General features: G+C 46.4%; 1 protein-coding gene across 14 annotated transcripts in view; it reads right to left on the bottom strand.

The window, feature by feature from the left end:
• TENM4 (teneurin transmembrane protein 4) overlaps positions 1–16,861 on the bottom strand; it is a 2,724,551-nt gene that overhangs the window by 203,813 nt on the left and 2,503,877 nt on the right. For 11 of the 14 annotated variants that reach the window (XM_074335694.2, XM_074335702.2, XM_074335699.2 and 8 more), the window contains 2 exons: positions 14,787–14,885; positions 13,325–13,560 (listed from right to left, as the gene is read on the bottom strand). In XM_074335694.2, coding sequence (XP_074191795.2) covers positions 13,325–13,560; positions 14,787–14,885 — 335 coding nt within the window. The remainder of the gene's footprint in view (positions 1–13,324; positions 13,561–14,786; positions 14,886–16,861) is intronic. The other 3 variants (XM_074335700.2, XM_074335704.2, XM_074335701.2) reach the window with 1 other exon arrangement.

Raw genomic sequence — 16,861 nt, 5'->3', positions numbered from 1 at the left:
TCTCCTCTCAAATACCCTTTTGGCATGCATCGTCGGGTAGAATCACGTGTGTGTTCCCATATGCAGAGATACACACAGACTGAGACACACACAGGAGACCAAGGAATATGTCTTGCTATAGAATTCTACAGAGAGCCTGAGTGGCAAAATTTAGGACAACGTGATGAAACGGATGCCACAGCACAATGAATAATATTGGCATTTTTTCTCTTCCCCCACTGGAGGCTGTGAACAAAATCTAACTCCAGGCTCAAAGGCAGGATAAATCTCGTTGCTTGCCATACACCAGCAGGAAGGGCTTTCTCCAAAATTAAACGTTACACCAGTGACAATCTACTCATGCTAGATGAAGCTGGGAGAACAGCAGAATCAGATAACACGAGGTGTTGGTGCTCAGTAAGCGATGTGTGTCAAGGAACCTGGTGTCATTTGGGCCTCCTTTTCGCTCCAATCCTGAAGCACTTCAGGTGCAGACCATGGCCGCACTCAATGCCACAGGTAACCAGCAATCCTGGCACAAGTGCACAGGTAGGGCAGCTGGATGTTAATCTTTCTTTCATCAAAAAAGACACTCGTTTCTTTCTTTAGTCAGGAGCTCCCTGCATCCTCTCAGCAATTCAGATCAGGTGAACCACCCCAGTCCTGGACCCGCCACGGGCATCGTAGAGCACAGTGGGAAGAGGGCAAGCGCTGAGGGCAATCCTAGTTCTTTTACTCACTAGTGATGTGGCTTTGGACATATGACTTAAGTTCCCTGGGCCTCAGGTTCTCATCTCTATGGTGGAAATAAAAATGGGATGGCACCTAGCACATGGGTGGTACTTGACAAACATTTGTTGGACAAGTAAGACTGTTGAGAAGAATAAATGAGAAAATTCACGTAACATTCAGAACATGCCTGGCACATGGTAAGCGCTCCATACCTGTGAGCTGCCACCTCTGTTACATCAGGTTAGGCCGAGGGAGAAGTGGGAGCGGGGGCAGAGTAAAGACCCAGACAGGATGGCAAAGCACCCTTGTTTGCTCTGAGTCTCAGGTGTGGAGCACAGCAGTAGAAGACATCAGGGGACGCCTCTGAGAGGCGGCATGGTCTGTATAAGAAATTTGGAATCAGAAGATCGGGTTTCTAGGTCCAGCTCTATGACTTGCCAGTCATTCCAGCTGAAAAAGTTATTTCACTGGAGCGGGCCTCAGTTTCCATGCCTGTGGCTTGTGGACAAGGAACTGCAGTTAAGGATTCCGTGCAGTGGACAGACTGCTGCAGAGGGTCAATGAATGGTTTGAAAGGCGTCACCCAAGGCAAGGTACGTATTACGCACTGGCCCCATGGAGCCTGTCTTCTAAGGGGGGAGGCAGCCAGTGTCCTTCTGCAGTCATTGTGGTTTCTGCAGTTTTATATCAAGAGCCTTCAGTAAAATAGAGACAGGCCTGCAGATAGATCAACTGCACGCATGGACATTTTAATGCACCGTCTTCTGACACAGGTGCCAAAAATCGCCAACATTTCTATCTACTGTCTTCTGCCTTTGTTTTAGGCCGTCCCATCTTCCAGAAAGTCATTCTTAGCTTCTCTTTCAATATCTTACTTGATTTACAAGGCTCAATGCCTTGGGGAAATCTTATCTGATCTTCCTGGTTAGAATGAATTGCTCTCTCCTTCGGGCTCCCACAGGGATAAGGTTCAAGCTCCAGTAACATGCTTTTATCAACTGTCTAGTGCTGCCATCAGCTCCTTACACATGTGCCTCGCCACGAAACCTGGATGTCTCAAGGCAGTGATGCCAGCTTATCCGGCTTTGTCTGTCTCTCACAGCTGGGGACGCAATGGGGCAGACGGCTCAGCGAATGCTCCCTACCATTTCAAACCTGAGCTTGGAGAAGCTCCCTCTACGTAACCCCAGATTACCTGAAATCCCTACATCTGGGGATAGCCCTCGGCCACTGGATCTGAGAGGGTTTAAAATCTCCGGGTGATCCAGCTGCCTGAAGGGTGAGAACGGCATCTACTGAACACCCACTGCGGGCTACCCACAGACTGGACCCTTGGCAGATATTCTGTTGCTTAATGCTCAAAACACCTCTTAGGTATTAACTGACATTTGACCAAGAGGAATCCAAGACTCAGAGAGCTGAAAACAACTTGTGTGAGCCGGAAGGCAGTCTGTCCGAAGTCTGTGCTTGTGCTACCAGACTGTATTTCTGTCTTTAAAGGACAAAGCTGTTTAGTTGTGGTTTTAGTGTTTTACTGTTAAGTGAAGAAAAAAAGAATACTGTTTTTTACAGCCCTGTCTCCTCCTCTCACGACTCCTTTCTCCCTCCTGTCCCTCTCTTTTCCCCTGCAGTGAAGAGCAGCCCTCCTCTGCTTCCTCACCTCTGTCCCAGGAACACAGCCCTAAGCGCAGCCCTGACCAGGCGGACATGCTCTCCACGAGCTAGGTATTTACAACAGCTGAAGAACACCCATCAGGAAGAACGTTCTTGTTTTTTCTCTGCACCTAAGTGCAATTAAATTGTTATTTCACAGTCATTAGTCTAGAATAAAAACAAGGACTTGAGGATAAATCCTTTCCAAGGGTGCTAAAAATCTGTAAAGTCAATTCCTTTTACACATTCCTGGGGTGAAGTTATAGAAGGAGTACCCGGGACGCACGGTTGGGGCTACTTCCTGACCAACCATGGCTGTTCTGCGTCTTCAGGGGCCTTGGCACGGCTCACAAGGCAAGGGCCTCCAAGGCCCGGGAGAGCATATTTCCTCTGCAGCCCCTGCTGTTGTTATAAAAAATGAATATACTAGTAAACTCAGGTCCTTTTTTTCCAAAGACTTTTCCAAACTCAGGACTGCTTGTCTCTCAAATTCAAACACCTGTTTGCCGGGGGGAAGGGAAGACATATTTCATTTCTTAGTGGCTCCTACTAGCAAAAACTAGGTGTTTGATCATTACTTCATCTCCACAACGGCCTATTACCTACATTCACAGAGGAGAAAACTGAGGCTGAGAGAGAGCAAGGTTCGTACTGAAAGTCGCACAGTCGTAAAGAACAGATGGAGGCCTAACGCCCCACTCTGTGCCCCACTCTGACTATATTTTGTCAGCCACCTCTGGTTTTCCCCCATTTTAGTCTCCAGTAATCTTTTTTCACTCTCGCATTATCTCACTGCCTCCACACTTTCTATCTCTGTTCCCGGTAAGAACTTGAGCCTCTGTGCTGACCTTTTCTTCCCCTTCACTCCATGCCTCGCAACACCTGTCAGGTTCTAGCCCTGACATCTGCCTTTCTCTCCTGCAACACACTTTTGCTGAACACATGCTACATAGTGACAGACCCTAGGATAAGAAGCTATGGTTACAACACTGAGCAAGATGAAAAACTGTTTCAGCCCTCACAGAGCTCACAATCAAACGCTGGGGACAGATATGAACCTAATCCATGACAAAATCACGCAGCTGCAACTGTGGTGAGTACTACCGTGTCTCCCCAAAAATAAGACTGGGTCTTATATTAAGGTTTGCTCCAAAGGACGCATTAGGGCTATGTTCAGGGGATGTCATCCTGAAAAATCATGCTAGGGCTTATTTTCCGGTTTGGTCTTACTTTCGGGGAACCACAGTATGAGCACTATAAGAGCACATAACTGGGTTCCTGGCTTAGTGTGAGGCGGTCAGAGGAGTTTCACTGAGGAAGCGATATGTGAACTAAGCTCTTGAAAAGGAACTGACTGGGAGAAGAAGGGTGGGGTTCCCTCCAGGAATGAAGATCCTTTAGCTTCTCTGGGTCTCAGGGCCACTTGTAACATCCTCTGGTCCCCACCCATTAAACCATCCAACCCAAGATGAAACACAAAGCCTCATGCTGGCAGGACTGCGGGGAAAGTGGACACCTGGCTGGGGGCCCTGGAATTCAGTCCTATCCTTCTGAGGAGCCCCCACGAGTGAGAAACAAGAGCTTTAACCTATCTCCCCAGGAATCCTGCTCTGGGAAACACACTCCCCACAATAACTACAAGAAGAAAACAGGGCAAGAAGAACAAAGATATTCATAGAAGTGCTATTTATAATACAAAACCTTTGGAAACGGCAGGAATACAATGAGACAGTAATGGTACAAATAGGATAGAGCTATTAGCTTGACTAGAATGAGAATTGTGTCAATTCTTGACACTGCTTACATGAAAAATGAATGGTCCATGAGAACGGCAGAAGAACGTAAACTTGTGAATTCATGCTGACCACATGGATGGAGGCTTTTGGCTGCTATCCTCTGAGGTCAAGTGTAACACACAGAAAATCCTAAAAGGTTTCACTTGTTGCCCTCATACCTTGAAATCTAAATTACATCTTAAAATTTCCTCAACTCTTTGATATCTTTGAGTTTAAAGCTTACTGTAGATAACACCTTATTTTGAATCTAGTAAATACATTTCTTCTTTACTACACATCTCAAAAATAGTACCTAAAACTACTGAGATGGGGAAGGTGCGTGGGTGCCAGAGGCTGAGAATGATGAGAGGACTGACCACAAAGGGGCATAAGACAGCTTTTTGGGGTGATGGACATGTTCTGTGTTTTGATTGTGGTGGTGGTTGTGCAACTCTGTCAGAATTTATAGAATGGTACACCGAAAAAGTGTTAATTTTCTACATGTAAATTATATCTCACTAAATGTGATTTTAAACACAAGCGGTCAGGGCCTGGTGGCCGAGTGGGTGTACAGGTAAGGGAGACATGCTTGAGTGTGGTCTGGGTCTCAATCCTAGTCTTGGGTCACTAGGAATATAGTTAGAGCCTAACACTGCTAGGGAGGGGAATTATGAAGAGAGGATACACTGTTGTTATCCATTTGCCCTCCAGATACACTCCATCCTTCTCCACCTTGCTCTGTGTCCTGGGGGACTGGCTCATCGGGTATACAAGTAGATCGACGGGTTCCCTTAGGCTCTGGCTTCTGGCTGGGTTCCACCAAGGGAGGAGAGCGGAAGGAGGGGAGAGAGTGAGGTCTGCAAGCTGGAAAATTTCCTTTCCTGCGGAGCTAAAACATGTTGAATGACTTAATCATTTTAGCTAGTCTTTTGTTTATTACCATTTTACAGATGAGGCAAGGCATCTGAAGGAGATTAATTCCTTGCCCAGGTGGCACAGCTAGTAATCGCAGAAGGACAATACAGACAAGATGCACTCGTCTATAGAGTCTGGGCACGTAAGCTCGCTCAGCTCATCCCAGGCACCAGAAGCCCTCTCCACCCAGGCAGCTCCCTTGTTAGAGCTGTCCTCTCCCACGGAGCCCAAATTGGCCTTCCTGTCATTGTTCTCCTGAGGGCGTGGCTCTGCCCTGGGCAGCCCCACACAGCAAGTCTGCCCGCTCCGCCACACAGCGGTATTGTAGACAACTCTGGAGAGCCATGCTGGTCTCCTCAAGGCTTCCTTTTGGGGGTTGTGCGATATTTGTCTGGGGTCTGTTATAAAGAGAACAATCTATATATATCTCGTTATTAGCAATTCCCACAGAGCAGCATGAAGGAATCAATCTTAGAGAGAAAGGCTTTAATACAGGTTCCTGTATCTTTATCACTTTTTTGTCCTCCTAAAAGATCAAGTTCAATCATCTCCGTTTCTCATTCTTTGGGCTATAAAGTTAAATCTATGGCTTCTATCCAAAAGGCATGATGCGAAGTTGAAGAGAAAGGAGAGAAAATGAGCGTATTGCTCACGAATAACACCCAGGCCCAAAGTGCAATGGGCCTGTGCTTATGAAGCTAATGGCATCTGAGCTCCTGACGTTCTGTGAGCTGAACCAGATGGGGATAATAGAGGGGAAGAAGCAGGCTAAAATCACCCTGGTCTCTATTTCTAACCCTTTCTCTAGTTATCTCATGTCCACTTCACATGTACGTGGGCCCCAGGACGTAACATGCACATTTCTGCCCATACTGTTCTTCTGGTCTAGAAAGGCCTTGGCTGGTTTAACCACCTTGCAAGGTCTTTTATCCAAGCAAGTCTCACTGAGCACCGCTAGCATGCGCCATGCTTCGTGCAAGGAAACGAATATGCAGCAGAGAATAAGATACCAGGAGACAGGAGGCTAAGCAACACCACGCCAAAGAGAAGGGAAGCCTAATATCCCTCCCAACTGGCTTGCTGCCATGCTTCGGCCAGTGGCTTGGTGAAATGTCAGAGAGATCTTGAGAGAGCCTGTGCAAGTCTATGCAAGTCACATGTAATGCCACGTCAATAAACTGGATAACCCGGGTTCTTCCAGACCAGGAAGTGCAATAATATTCCAATAAGCAATGCTCTTCTAATAACTCTCTTTTGAAAAGCAGCAATTAAGCTGTGCAACATTTTCATTTCTAAATTCAACTATCACTTCAAGTAAGGGTTCTGATTTTTTTTTTTTCCCAACCCACAATCAGCTGCTGGTGAAGGTGAAAGATGCCATCCAATAAAAAAAAAAAAAAAAAAAAAAAAAAAAAAAAAAAAAAATCCCTCACTGCTATTGAGCATGTTGGAATATTCCACGGTACGTAGTTACCCCGAGGCTGCTACAGCCCATGATTGTGACTCCACTGTAATGTTCTGGTTCAATTTCCTATAGGCAGAGAACTGCAAATTATGTTACTGGGATTTCTCAATAACCCTTGAAGTAGCCACTGTCATTATCCTTATTTTACAGATGTGTAAACTGAGGCCAAGAGAGGTTAAGTAAACTTGCCTAAGGTCATAAACTTAGGATCTAACAGGATCGTCTACTCCCACCATATGCTGGGTGGAGATAACTACGCTCCACAGAAGGTAACAGTCTCCCGAGTCCACCAGCAAGAGACATCTGTCATATGACCTGTGTTTTTTTAAGATCATCTCATTTAATCTTTTCAGGAGGAACGACAACCTCATGAAAGAAATGCTATTCTTCCCATATTGCAGATGAGGAAACCAAGGCACAAAAGGGTTACACAGCTGGAGAATGGCAGAGGAGATTTCCATCAAATCCGTCAGACTCCAAACCCTGTCTTCTCTTCTGATCAGAATACTGTGTTGCCTTAAAGAAATCACTGTAAATGACACCCCTGCCCTGCAGGATGGCGCTGGACCTATGATGGAAGAAATAACATTCTAGGGTAATCTCAGCTCTCCATTGAAATGCAAAGCTATTCCTGGGTTTTGTATTATTAACAAGCCTTTTGTCTCCTGTTCCAAAAGACTTTCTGGCAAGAGAGGTGCTTGAAGAGTCCTCAAGATATTAATCCATAGCTATTCTGCAGCACTCAGTGTCTGCTTTTTACATAGCGATTCAGAACACAAGGGGAGCTGTCAGGTTTCTCTGGATAGAAGCAACTGCCAGTGAAGCAAAAATCAACTTTTGTCCTAAAGAAATGACGTGAGGTGCTCTTTTGGTAATGATTCTTCCTGCGGCTACTTCCCAGGAACAGCCAGAGATCCCCACAAATGTTTTCTGACAGGTCCCCCTGGTTGTTCTGTCAGCTGCCCTTGTGACTAACACAGGCTGGGAAGCCCACAGGTGCTGCAGGGAGACAAGGCTGGTCCAAGTTCTCGCTCAAGGCTTACTAATACTCTTTTACATATGCTGCTAATAGTACTAATATAGTAATAATTATAGTACCTAACTTGTATTGAATGCTAATTCTGTGCCAGAGAGTGGGCTAGGTACTTCATGCAAATTATCTTACTGGAATTTCTCAACAACCCTTGAAGTAGCCACTGTCCATTTTACAGATGTGTAAACTGAGGCTGAGAGGTTAAGTAAACTTGCCTAAGGTCAAAAACTTCTAAGTAGCAGAGCCTAATTTCAGAACTCAGGCTCTTAACCATGAGGCGACACCCAGTTTCCTCTCTTGTAAAATGGGGCTAATCGTGCCAGCTACACCCATTGTAAGAACCATAAGCGAAGTAGAAACCGAGGCTCAGAGAAGTTAAGCCACTGGCTCAAATTTACACAGTCAGCAAGTGATAGAGCCAGGGCCTGAAGTAGGGTCTTTTGATTCTACATCATCTGTTCAAGCGCAGAACCTCTAGCACAGTGGCTGAAAGTATGGCCTTTGAAATCATATGTCATTTATTGGTATTGTGCCTCTGGCAAACTGTCAACTTTTCTAAGCTTTAGTTTCCTCTTCTAGAAAATACAGAAAATATTATCTGTCTCACAGAATTCTTGTGAGTGTTCAGAGAGATGATACACATAGTGGGTTTGGACCAACCAATGCTAGACACACAGTAAAAATATTAGGTTGATGCAAAAGTAATTGTGGTTTAAAAGGTTAAAAATAATTGCAAAAACTGCAATTACTTTTGCACCAACCTAATACTACATTAAGATTGGAAAGTTATAGCATAAAGCTTAAGACTGTGAGCTCAAAAGAGAAAAGAATTTAACAGCATCAGCTCAAGAGCCTGAATGCCTAGTGTTGGTTGGATCACAGGCCTGCCATTTACCATGTGACAGTGGATGAGTTACTTACGCTCACTGGGTTTCAATGTCCTCACCTGTAAACTGGGAATAATAAGTCATTGGGTTGTTGGGAAATTTCAATGAGAAACCACAAGCAAAGAGCTTAGAACAGAGAGGAGCATGTGGGCAGCACATAATCAAAGCTAACCGCTCTTCTTAGTAACGATATGAAGTGACCCCTATTATTTTTACTACTCTGTACCACACTGCCTTTTGTGTTGAAAATGTTTTAAAACAATTCTACACAATAAAGCATTATTACCATGGCTGTACAAGCGTCATGGTTTGACTTACAACTAACCCTCCCCACATATCATTCTCTTCCCATTTGGTTCTGCAGAATCCTTTTCTTCAGAAAAGAAAAGGCAGAGTATTGAAATGGAGACTGAAAAGCACACGAAAACCTTCATCAGGGGAATGGGTGACTAAAGCACGACGCACGTCCTCTATGGTTGCCTCTCTGAAAGGCAGCCTTTGGAGACAAAAATACACGTCTTCTCTCTGAAGACGTCCCTCAGGCGTCCCAGATTCTCATCTCAGGCCAGGACAGCTAAGTAACAAGGGAGGAGGGCAGGAGAAGTCAGCCCTGCAGCCTTTGTGGGTGCTAAGTGCTGACTCCAATTTCTCCATCTTCCTATGAAAATAACTGCAAATGTCTCTGCAAATAAAAGGTCACTGTTTGCCCATTTCCCAAGAAAGTTGAATGTCAAATGGATCTGTCAGGTTTCCGTCCAGATATGATAGCTCTGAGCAGACACCAGAGAAAGAACAATTCTTTCCCATACTGTTTTCTCCTCCCCTTCTGCTGCTGAAGTGATACAATTCTTATCTAGAACTTGATAGGATGTAGAAAATAATTACAAATGAAAAGGTTATTCATAATTTTTAAATGAGTTAATTAGTAAACCCAGTCAGACTCACTCATTACAGTAATTAATAATTGATTATACTTGAAATTAAAGACAATTTTTCATCAAAAATCTAATTAAATATCTGTGCTTTTGCCTGTTGATTAGATTGGTTGGCCTGCTGGAAAAAGAGTCTTTGTTAAGGATATTTATGCTTGGCTGAGACAATTAATTTGATTTTTAATAATTGATAGTTCATTACAAGTTCGTCACCACAGCCTCTGATTATGGCTGAGCAACAAGACGCTCTTCCCTTACCCCCAGCAGCTCGAGGAGACCAAACACCAAGGTGGCCACCCCCAGCCCTCGAGGAAAGCTAGGGAAGGACCTCACACCTGCAGCAATGCATTCACCTGCACTAGCTGACTCCAGCCTCACGAACCTCTATCTTTCTGAGGTAATGGGTTGTGCCTATTTTCTAGATGAGGAAATCAGGGCTCAGAAAGAGAAGTGAGTTGCCCAAGGGCACATAGTGGCCAGGTAGCAGAACTGGGAATGGAATCCAGGCTGTGAGAGGTCAGGTGTGAGCTCTGAGTCTCCAGGTAACAAAGGGAACACCCCAGACTTGCTTCTTTAACTTGGTCTTTGGATATGGAATCTAAAGTCCAGTCTTAAAGTGTCCACACACATAGAGTTTTATCAGCTACATTACCAATGGCCCGACCACTCGTAACTTGAGACACTAGTTCTCCTAAAGTGGCCTCAGATCTATCCCTCTTCTCCACCTACATTGTCACTGTCTTACTTGAAGCCCTCAGCTTCTCTTGACTCAGTTATTGCAAGAGGGCCTGTCCTTCCTTCCTCTACCCTTATCTTTCTAAGATAAAGTCTGTGTCCTGCCACTGCTTAAAACCCTCCAATGGCTTCCCACTGCCCATCCAAGAAGGTCCTTAACTTGGTCTCCAAGATGATCTTCATAATTTAACCAGACTCTCCTGCATTAGCTCCAACACCCCTCAGATGCTTCACACACAGAAAATGTCTTTGCCACCATACCGCTGTCCTCTTTCAAGCCTGAAACTTCTCTCGGGTTAAAATACCCTCTCTGCATGGTCTACTTCTGCTTAACTCCCTCGTGAAGATTGAGCTGAAACATCACCTTTCCCAGGAAGCCTCCCCTAGTCCTCCGGCGGGGGGCTGCGTATTCCCTCAGGCCATGGCTGCTTCCATCACTGCCAACATCGCTGTCTGCTTTTCTAAGCTACGACACCTCAAGGGCAAGGACCATAAGCTCTAGCATTTAGACTAGGGTTTCCGGGCGGGAATTTCTGCCCGTTCTCGAGGATTTTTTTCGCTTTCCCGTTCCCGAATCCTGAGATACAGACTGTTTTCTGTTCTCCGTGATGAATTGTTTCCACAAAGTGACAGCCGATACTATCAACCACCTGGTTTCAAGGAGCCTACTTTCCCGATTTCCCAACCAACTTTTCTCAGGATTCAGGAATAGAAAAGTGAAAAAAAATTCCTGAGAATGGGTGGTTATTCCTGCCCGGAAACCCTAATTTAGACTATGCCTCGCTCAAAGCAGGTACCCTGTATGGTTTGCTGAATGAAAAGTAAAATTGACAAAATCACACATTCAAAGACTATCAATGTTGGAAGAAAAGAGTAACTGTCATCCAGTACAAACTGCCAGTCAATGCTTGAGTTTTATTCTTAGTATGTGGTCATTAAGCTCTGTTTGCATCCTTCCTATAAGAGGGAGCTCACTACCTCCCACAGTCACCCCTATCTTTAGATAGCTGACAACTGACCACATGTGTTTATTAAATGGGAGAGGAAGAAACCCATAGGATAGAAATAGAAGAGAGTTTACTTAATCATATGAAGGTTTATTCTTTCTCCCTGAACTAGGCTACAGGGCATAAACATTAAGACTTCAACGCAAAACAATGTCTATATGCAGCAAACTACCTGGCTCTTGACAAACAGTGATACTGCTTGTTCAGAAGTCTACTCATTGAGGAAACAGAAAATGTCAGTCAAAAGCAAGAGCTAGTGTTTGGTGGAAACACAGTATTAGTGGTGCCAGAAAGAAACATTCAGGCTGGGTGATGGTGCTTGGAACCCCCTAACCTTCACCTGTAACCCAATCGAAGTCCATCAGTCATGTACCCCTCACAGAGATTGGAGGGGTGCTGACCTCTCCCAGTGTGGCTGTCCCTTTTACTCAATGACCTGTAGGAGGGGTAGCAAATACCTGGTATATCATCAATATTCTCCACTCCTGTGCCCACGACAGACATTACTAATCAATCACACAGACTCTTTTCCATTGAGTCTGAATATAGCCTCAGGATCCTTCTCAACTCAACTTTCTAGGCAGCAACAACTAATCCATCATACAGAAGAAGAGATGAAACATCTATGCCAACTTTCCTTAAAGTCGTGAAAGTCTGTAACTCAATCTTCATAAGGGGAAAAGAAACCTGGCATACCAAAGGAGACTTATTATAGCTTGAGATATTTAAGGAGACTGCTTTGTCTGCAGGACTATCATCTTCCTGATTCCTTGTTTGGATTCAAGAAGAAATTCAAGAAACTTGCGAGGGAAGTGACTTTACCGCTTACATCACCCAAACCCCCATCCACGTTCAAATCCCTTCTCTATATCCTGAACAAGTAGGGGGCCGTGCTCTACTAATCATTCCTAGTGACAGCACTTTCTACCTCTCCAGTCATTGTTCATCCACAATGACTTCGCTAGTTACAGAGTCCTTTTTCACAATGGGTGGCACTCTGTCTATCTCTGGCCAGTTAGTTCATTTCTACTTAGTAGGCTTCTACTGAACAAATCCCCTTTGCTTACAGAATTATCTCAGAATTCCTTAGCATGGGTTCAAGGCCTTCTCAAACTGGCCTGACCTACCTTAAATTGTAGAACTATAGAATTTGAAGGTTTATTAGAATGCAGAGGAGAGGACAGAGGGTAAGCCAACCCTGTTGGATGCTTTTACTAACAGGCTGATTTACTCAGAGGCAGCAGATTATACACAATGCCCATGGATCTCTACAGATTAATATCTTCTCTGGGAGCAGACCAAAAAGAGGGGTCCAAAGCAGGAAACCAAACTGTGTGGGAAATACACCGAAAGAGCACTCATGGGGTGGCCAGTTAGCTCAGTGGGTTAGAGTGTGGTGCTGATAACACCAAGGTTGCCAGTTCGATCCCCACATGGGCCACTGTGAGCTATACCCTCCTTCAAAAAAAAAAAAAAAAAAGAGAGGGAGAAAGAGCACACAGTGGAAGGCATCCCATGGTAGCAATGGGCCAGGAGCAGTGTCTTATATCACGGAGATGCCCTGGGGGCAGGTAGGAAGGCCGGTCAGTGCTGCTCAGGGGCTCTGTGCATTCCTCAGCTAGCTCAAATTGCTTACTGTTAATCTTGTACCCCAGGATTTCTCTTCCCTGTGTTCCTGAGCATGATTTAACCCTGGACCTTGACTCTCATGGTACCCTCAGGCAACCCTGTCAGACCCTCACCTTCAGACATGCTTTCCTGGCTTGAGGTAAGCACAGTCCAGTCTTAAGCACCCATCTCCTTCCTGCTCCTCACGGTAGCTACACGGCACCAACAGGAGAGAACTGCCGGCTGTCCAGCCTCTCCAACTTGTCATTCCCCTTGTAGTGACTCCCATGTATGACACTCACGTCGCAGATCACCACCTCAAACGCCAGTCTAAGTAAATGCTTATACCTAATGCGAGGCTCCCAACACGTGAACGAGCAGATGGTAAGCTCACTTCCTGGCATATGTGCAGAGGGGAGGAGAAGAGGGCCCCAAGGAGTGGACCTTAACAGTTTCGGGTGCAGGCTACTCCAGAGCTCTAGGACTGCTTGGCTCACCCTGCCTGCTCTGACTGCCATGCTGGCAAGGTGCCTTCATAGCCCACTGGTGTCTTGGTCACTGCCCTCTGGGCCGGGGAGTTAAGGGAAGCTGGGAGGTGCTTACCCACAAAGTACGCCAGCAGGATGACCAGCGTGGCTGAGATGACGATGGCGCTCAGGGCCGCACACTTCCAGTTACAGTACTTGGAAGGCTTCTTGAGGTTGAAGGCTGGCCGGGCGAAGGTGCTGCGGGGCAGGGGCCGGGGCGGAGGTGAGTACACTGTGCTGGACGTCAGAGGGTACCCTGGTGACGTGGTGCAGAATAGCGGGGAGGTGCCTCCGGGCTTGAAGAGGAAGTGCCTGTGGATGGAGAGACACCAGAGGGTGTCAGGTTCTGCTGGCTCACTAGGACCCCAGATCAACCTGGAGGACAGAGGGAGCAATAGAAGAAGCATGCAGAGGAGCCTGGAGAGAGAGAAAGAATCACCACAGAGAAGACGGAGGGACAGGAAAAAAGAGATTCACAAACTGGACTACAAAGGAGGGCACACGAGGACAAGTTTCCGTGGAACACAGATGGGACAGCCACACCCAAGGGGAAAACCACCCACGCCAAGGTGGAAGGGGTTACCTTCTCGACAGAAATCTGGGTGTTGAGATCCTTTTCCTGGGAAAGGATGGGGCTGGGACGCTGTTTCTTAGGGAATAAACTAGCTGTTCTCTAAAATGATTGCAGTAACTTGGAAAGTGTCTAAAATCCTGTTTTGTACCCTGGAGATAACGGAACCTAAAAATGTTCTTCTCCCTCCAAGACCTACTTTGCCAGTGCACCTTGGTGGAGGAGTGGAACACCATTCTGTTTAAAGGAGGCTTTGGAGTGTGAGAACCAAGGAACCGCCACTAAGTTCTGCCATGGTCAACAGTCCCCTAGTGGCTGCCACACAGCCAACGGCGGCAAATGCCTTCAAAGCCCTCTGCTCAGAAGCCAGACTGCTGCCTTCCCAGCCATGGTATAAGCTCTGCGGGAGGACCGACAGGCAACTGCAACCTAGCTGTCATCTCCAGGGCAGCGTGGCGTGGTCAAAGCACATGGCTGTGGCCAAAGTTGGTGCAGGAAATCCTGCACAGCTTGGCTCTAACCATGGCCATGGGAGGACTTGTACACAGCCTGGAGAATGGGGTGCACTGCATCCCCCAAGTCTTAGGGTAAAAGGTAAATCTTAGGGGCAATCTTGCACCCTGCTGGGGTGCAAGATGCCTCAGGCCACAGAATACAGGGGCCAGAACACGTACAATACAGGGCCTGTGCTGCATAAAAATTATTACATGAGATGGCTTTCAGAATGGCAGAGGCAGCCAATGAGATGCCAGAGCTGCATATTAACAAGATTGCTGTTAATATGCTGGGGAACAGGGTCTTCCAAGGATAAACTCTTGCAACTTAAATGTGGACTTGGGATGGGCATGCAACATGGCATCTTCACCTCCTCCGGGAGATCCCAGGGAAAGGTCTCAGGGGCTACATGCAAGTGCAGGAGCCGCGGGAGAGCACACACTGAGGAGAGGAGCATGGGGACGTCACCTACCCGTCACTGTAAGCCCCATCATGGCGGGAGGCGCTGAGAATGTCCATCTCAATGAGGTTGTCCTGCAATGCCCCTAGGAATGGCTGCTTGCCTAGGCTTCTACGCACACATGGAGACATGAATGAAGCAATGAGTCATGCATCAATGAAGGCGGGTAGTAGAGAAACACACAAAGTGGCTGTCTGGCGCAGCTGTGCATGAGACCAGCGGGGACACAATTTCCAGGCGATGGGTCTGTGTGCAAGCCACATGTGCAGGAGGTCTGCTTGGCACAGCGCATCCAGAGGGAGCATTCTCTATACAAACCCCAATGTCTGGCAGTTGTGTGCATCACATCATAGCCCTCAGTGATGCAGACTGAGTATGTCTCAGGCACTGAGCTAGGCATGTTACATTCATTTATCTCGAATCTCCAAAACAGGCTATGCAAGGAAGAAGGCAGTATTATCCTCATTCTACAGATGAGGAAACTGAGAAGTGGAGAGGGAACAGGACTTGCTAAGCTTACCAGCTAGCAAGGTGCAAAGCACAAATTTGAGCCCGGGTTTATCTGGTGCCACAGCCTGTGCTTTCTTCTCTATTTGACATTGCCTACCTCTGTTTAAACAACAGCTAGAGACACTGATTTTGCCAATTCAAAGGAAAAAGACAGACAAGCATTCTGGGCCATTTTCTTCTACAGCAGTGGTTCTCACAGTTGAGGAAGCACCAGAACCATCAGGAGAGTTGTGCTCTGCGGAGGCCCTCCCCAAAAGATTCAGAGTCAATAGGAGAGGGGCGGGCCTGAGAATTGGGATTTCTTGCAAGCCCCCAAGTTGATGCTGACGCTATTTGGAGTGTCACAGTCCTTCAGCAGTGCAGGGACCTGGGTAATGACTATTATAACGGGCGAGTATGGTGCCCCACTGGAGACAGGAGGGGGGCTCTTTTGTTCCCCCCAAGTGCACTGAGGGCTGTGGAGCATTTTGTGACTTTATCTATTTCTAACCCAGAAGGAAAATAGACAAACTAGCACTTTTTGGTCTCAACCATGCCAGCTAAGTGGCATCATTCACACTTGAGTGCCCTGGATCCTGTTTCCTGATATTTTCAGGACTGCTGGCACCTCTCTTGAAAACCCTGGAGTGAATCATTTGGAACAAGCTGGTGGTGGCGTCAGCCGGCTGTGTGCAGGCGAGGGAGGCACTGAATACAGAAGGCTAACTTTTGGGCCCAGCCCTGCCAGGGTCCTTCCTTCTGACTTTGATTAGGTCTCCAGAACCAGGAAAACCAAATTCGAGACCCTTTTCTGCAACTTTCTTGCTGTGTGACTTTCTGTAATAAGTTTAACCTCTTCTAACTGTATACTTCCTCCATCGGTAAGATGGGGCTAATAATAGTAAGCTTACAAAGTTGCTATAGGACCAACTGAGTAATGTTGGAAGAATTTTCAGGGGCCAAACAAATATTATAGAATTATTACTCCTAATTATAATAGCTACTTTCTACCATATACTATTCCCTATTCTATTGCTCTGCAACTATTATCTAGCTTAAATCTTATTTCTTACAAGAACCCTAGAAAGTAAGTACTACCATCTTTGTTTTGTAGGCTGGCAAAGCAAGGTTCAGAGAAATAACTTTTTAAGGTCCTATCACAGAGTAAGCAAGCAGCAGAGCCAGAATGGAACCTCAGTTTGTCTGACCCCAGAGCTCGGGCCTCTCATAATCCTGTGTCATTGCCCAGAATGTGAATCTGTCCCCTGGCTGGCCTCACAGACCAAAATGAGGAGGGGCTGGACTATCTCAAAGCACTATTGCATTAGCATTCCAAGTAACAGTGAAAACACAAGGCACCACTGTTTTGCAGCCAGGACCACTGAGTATGATGTCCTCTGGGCCCAGCCACCTGGGTAGCAGGCTGCTCTGGTGGTGTTCTGGGCCCCCAGGGCCTCTCCGAGTGCCTGAGAGGAGCTGAGGAGAGTGGAAGTCCCTCAGAGTGGCCTCATTTGTGCCTCTAGTGAGGTGGCTTCTTGGCACAGAAAGAAGCACACAGGCCTTGGGGTCAGACAGATCCCAGCTCCATCAGTCACTGG

The sequence above is a fragment of the Rhinolophus sinicus genome, chromosome 14 (assembly GCF_057876585.1).
Source record: "Rhinolophus sinicus isolate RSI-liver-muscle chromosome 14, RSI-T2T, whole genome shotgun sequence".
Classification (NCBI taxonomy): domain Eukaryota; kingdom Metazoa; phylum Chordata; class Mammalia; order Chiroptera; family Rhinolophidae; genus Rhinolophus; species Rhinolophus sinicus.
Note: the sequence above shows the minus strand (reverse complement) of the source record. Positions and strands in the feature narration are given on the sequence as shown.